We start from the raw sequence: 4,618 nt of genomic DNA, 5'->3' as shown, positions 1-4,618 counted from the left end.
TTTGCGCCGCCTTAATAGGCATCCTGACCCAGGCTGTCCCTACACCGGATCGATCAGGGCGAATTTGCCCAACTTTATCGCCTCTACGGCGCACTCACCGGCCTTGGAGGGCCGCTGCGACTGATTCTGGGGTGGCTGTATAGTCCAGCTCACTTAGCCGCAGTTCCACGGTCTTCGTGGGCCGGGAGATTTTGATATCTTCCGACCCGCGAAACACTCCCTCAGCCTTGCGGCGAGGGAGTCGGCCCTCTCTTCAGAATTCGCCCCGGGCACCTCGTACATTGGGGCGCCCGTGGCCGCAAACTTTGGCCTCATCTTGCTTATTTCAAGGCCGGTGAGGTCTACCTTATTTTGGGCGTCCGTCAGGACGCTCTTGTAAGGTAGGCCCGACGCACTTGCTGCTGGTGTTGAGGGAGATGACTACGGCCGCAGAACGTGGCGGCCGCAGTTTTGGCTCCTTCCGGCGCGTCGGTTTCGGCGGCTGCGTGCTGTTTGTTGGCGCTGCTGCCGGCTTCCCCTTCTTCTTTCTTCTGACCACCTCGACCCACGGCGTGTCCACGTTAGCCGGGGCTGGCGGCAGCACGCGGGGCTCTGGAGCAGGTTGGGCTGGAGGCGGTCCGTTCTTCTTGCCCTTTTGGGGCTTTTGTTTCGGCGTCTCTCTCCTTCGGTCCTGGGTCTTCTTCGCCGTCGATGCCGACGTATTCGCCGGAGCCGTGGAGGGCCCTGCGACGGGCTTGTGGCGGCGCGCTGGAGGGCCCAGCGACTGGGGCAGGGAGGGGCGGGAGCGGGAGCGCGTTGGGCTGTTCCCTTCTTTCCTTTCCCTTTGCTCTTGGCCGGTTTAGTGTTCGGCGCCCCTCCTACATATCCGCTCGTCACGGGGAGTTCTGTGTCCCCAGAGGCGGTCCTTCTTTCGTGGGCGAGGGTGGGCCTTTGGGCTGGCCCCATCAGGGCCGACTCGAGCCTGGCTTGGACCCTCGCTTCCACCATCGCCAGCATCTCCTCCGTCGATGACTTGTTTGCGGACGCCTCCAGGTCTTCGAGGCGTCGTTTTAGGGTGGCATTCTCCTCCTTCATGGCCTTCATGTTGGCTTCAAGACGGGCACTGTGTTCCTGCCACTTCTTTATTTCCTCCTCGAGGCGCGCAATGACAGCGGACTCAGGCTGTTCCACGTACTTCACGATCTTGTCCGTGACCCAGTTAAGCGCTTTCTGGGAAGTGCCTTTGAGGTTGCCTGACTTCCTCACGACATTGCGAACAACCTGGGTGCACTTACGGAGGTCTTCCTTGAGTACTGGACGGTCCTCTTCGGTGTCTGATGTTCTGGGGGGGACCGGCGACTTGATAAATTGCAGCTGGTCCTCCAGCTCCTTCTCTGCGTCTTTCCGCGCCGCTTCCCGTTGTAGCCTGTCACGCTCAACTGGGCTTTCTTGAGGCCGACGTACTTGCCCACTGAGGGCGGGCGTCCTCTCATTCTGCCGTCGATCGCCTGCGTCTTCGGCGCCGGTTCGTCGGTGTCGCTGGTCAAACTGAGCTGCGAAAAGCTGTTTCTTGTTTGCGACTTCCTTCTCCAAAGCTTTTTGCTCCTCACGGTAGAGCCACTCTCGCTCGAGTCCGTGTCAAGGCTCAAAGGCCGCGCGAATTCGGCTGCCACCTCCATGGGCATCGCGCCCGTTATCTCCTTCGCTACATCTTCGTCGTTGGGCTTGCACCCTTCGACCACCGCCTTCCGGTCGAAACCGGAGAAGGCAACTTCGTTAATAAAATTATTGGGGTTTTGTTTTGATTAAGTGATTCCATAATTGTTCCCACGAGTGTGGGGGAAAGGGTGGTCCGCCCAGGCAGTGCCCCTGTACCTGGGTAAGCCTAGCGTAACCCGCGCAGAGTTTCGGCCGGTACTCTGGCGGGGGGTCGCACTCGAGACCGAACTACCCATCGGCCATGCATCCCCTCGCGGTGCGCCGCCGCTTGGGATGCGGGGTGATTTTTTATAGAGGTTTTCTTCCTCGCGGTCCGGGCGGTTAAGCCAAGACCCGTCGGTGTCCGGCAGCGAGCGCTAGACATCTCCTCCAGACCTGCTCCCATACCGGGTTCGAGTCATTTACGGTGGCCGAGTTCCGGCCCACTCCATGGGCCCGCCCATGTTCTGCATCACCGTCGGGGCTTGCGCCCCGACCTCCGAGACGGAACCGGGAGGCAACCGAGATGGGTTGTCCATTTTGAGTCCCACGAGTATGGGGAAAGTGGTCCGCCCAGGCAGGCCCCTGTACCTGGGTAAGCCTAGCGTAACCCGCACAGAGTGTCGGCCGGTACTCTGGCGGGGTCGCACGAGACCGAACTACCCATCGGCCATGCATCCCCGCGGTGCGCCGCCGCTTGGGATTCGGGGTGATTTTTATAGAGGTTTTCTTCCTCGCGGTCCGGGCGGTTAAGCCAAGACCCTCGGTCCAGCGGGAGCGCGAGACATATCCACAGACCTCCACACCGGATTACGATCTCGACGGCGCGGAGATCCCCCACTGCCTGCTCGGGGCTGAGCGCACACCGAGCCCGTCGACACCCGACAGAACAGCCGCCCAAGATGGGTTTACGACACGACGGCCGCCGCAAGAGGCGACGACCGTCAACAACCTCGTTGTCAGGATAAGCGCGCAGATCAGCCTGATCGGTCTGATCGACGCGCCGTTGCCCAGGGTGCACCACGAACCTAACCTAACCCTAACCTAACCTAACCTAACCTAACCTAACCTTTTTTTTTTTTTTCTTGGTTTCGCGGAGAAAGTACCTTATTACTACCGCTCCGGCCTTCGTGGGGGTCGACTGCGCGGTTATGTTGGGGTCACCGTGCCTTACGACCCGACGTTGCGCCGCCCGGATTTGATGTCGCACGGCCTACCAGCTAAAACTCCGCGGTGGCCCTCTTCGGCGCATTAGGGACGGCTGCGGGCTTCCTCTGACGTTGAGTGTCTAGTCTGCGACCGCAGCCGCCCCTGCGCGGTGCCGCCTTGCGGCCCGTCTCCTATGGGGGCTCAGAAGCCCCCGCGCACCGAAGGACGCCCTCGGCGTCTACGGCAGCGTGAGGCCAACAACACACTGCCGTCCATCCCGGGGTCAACCGAGTGTGCGTGAACGCACTACACGCACTGAAAAGTGCATGCGCACTAGGACGGGCAGCCCCTGCTGCCCGCCGACGACCCCTTCGTGGCCCCTATTAGTCGCCTTTTACGACAGGCAGGGGATACCGTGGTGGAATTCTCCAAACGCCCCCATTCCACAGGGCGGGAGACGCCGGTCAGTCGTCCACCCGGCGCCTCCTACGTCTCCTCTGACGGCGGGAGGGATCCTCCCTCTCTCGATCCCTCTCGGCACTCTCCTTCTGCGAGAGGACCACCTCGCAGAAGTGGGCCACCGCACGCCAGGCCTCCGGGCTGCCGACCATGGAAGCGACCACGGCCGGCAGCGAGAGGTCTCCTCCGACGACTGACACGAGAGCGCTGCGCTCATCGTCCCAGGCTGGGCAAGACTCCAACGTATGTTGGGCCGTATCCCGCGGGCAGTTGTCACAATGGTGACACACGGCGCTCACCTCCGTGCCTACTATCTGACACAGGTACTCCCCGAAGCACCCATGCCCGGTGAGCACCTGCGTCAGGCGAAATGTCGCCGCGCCGTGGCGCCTGTCCAGCCACTGTGCAAAGACAGGACGCACTGCCGCTACGGCCCGAAGCCCCGCTGACGGGGCCTCCAGCCTGAGACGCCACTCCTCCACGGCGGCTCGCCGTAAGGAGGCCCTTTGGCCTCCACCTCCTTCAGGGCCGGACGCTGCCCGTTCCTGAACGCCTCCTCCCTCCAATGAAAAGTATCGGAGAGGGCTTTGGCGTCCAGATCCCAGGGCAGGAATCCGGCCAAAAGACAAGCCGCCTCGTACGAGACCGTGCGGTACGCCCGTATGGCCCGCTGCGCTACGACCCGCTGCGGGCCCCGCAGGAGGGCGACAGAACGCCCCAGGGCGTCAGCCCAGACCGGGCTGCCGTACAACGCCATGGACCGCACGACCCCGTGGTACAACCTTCGGCAAGGGATACCAGGACCTTCCAGGTTGGGCAGCAGGCTAGAAAGAGCGCCCGCTGCCCTGGACAATTTCGTCCGCAACTTTTCAAAATGGGCGCGGAATTCCCACCGGCTGTCCAAAATCAGACCTAAATACTTCATAGTTTTGCCGATGGGAATCCGCACCCCTCAACCACGATGTGGGCACCGGCCGGTGGCCCCGCCGAGCCCGTGAAAACAAATGGCTTCGGTCTTCTCGAGGGCCACCTTCAAACCTAAACGCCTGATTCGGCTCACTACGTGGCCGGTACCCACCGCCGCCAGGATCGCGGCGTCCTGGAAGGTCTTAGACGTCGCCGTGACCAACGTGTCATCCGCATAACACGTCACGCCGACGCCCCAGAGATTGGCACCACGGAGCACCCAGTCGTACCCGATGTTCCACAAGAGAGGGCCTAGAACCGACCCCTGTGGGACACCGCACGACATCGCTCTTCGGTGCCACCCGTCGGCGCCCGGATACACCACGTACCTGTCGGAAGGTACGCGCGCACCAGACGCCTGAGATAG

General features: G+C 62.2%; 1 protein-coding gene across 1 annotated transcript; it reads right to left on the bottom strand.

Moving 5' to 3' along the window:
- Window positions 1-346: 346 nt before the first annotated feature.
- LOC119192725 (cortactin-binding protein 2-like) lies at window positions 347-2,216 on the bottom strand. Its single transcript, XM_037446487.1, has 4 exons — window positions 2,138-2,216; window positions 1,558-1,750; window positions 862-1,405; window positions 347-763 (listed from the first exon to the last, which is right to left on the bottom strand). The coding sequence occupies exons 1-4, from the start codon at window positions 2,214-2,216 to the stop codon at window positions 347-349; spliced, it is 1,233 nt and encodes a 410-aa protein (XP_037302384.1).
- Between the last annotated feature and the right edge of the window lie 2,402 nt (window positions 2,217-4,618).

Source organism: Manduca sexta, unplaced genomic scaffold (assembly GCF_014839805.1).
Source record: "Manduca sexta isolate Smith_Timp_Sample1 unplaced genomic scaffold, JHU_Msex_v1.0 HiC_scaffold_308, whole genome shotgun sequence".
Taxonomy (NCBI): domain Eukaryota; kingdom Metazoa; phylum Arthropoda; class Insecta; order Lepidoptera; family Sphingidae; genus Manduca; species Manduca sexta.
The sequence above is the reverse complement of the archived record's forward strand: the minus strand, read 5'-3'. Positions and strand labels throughout refer to the sequence as shown.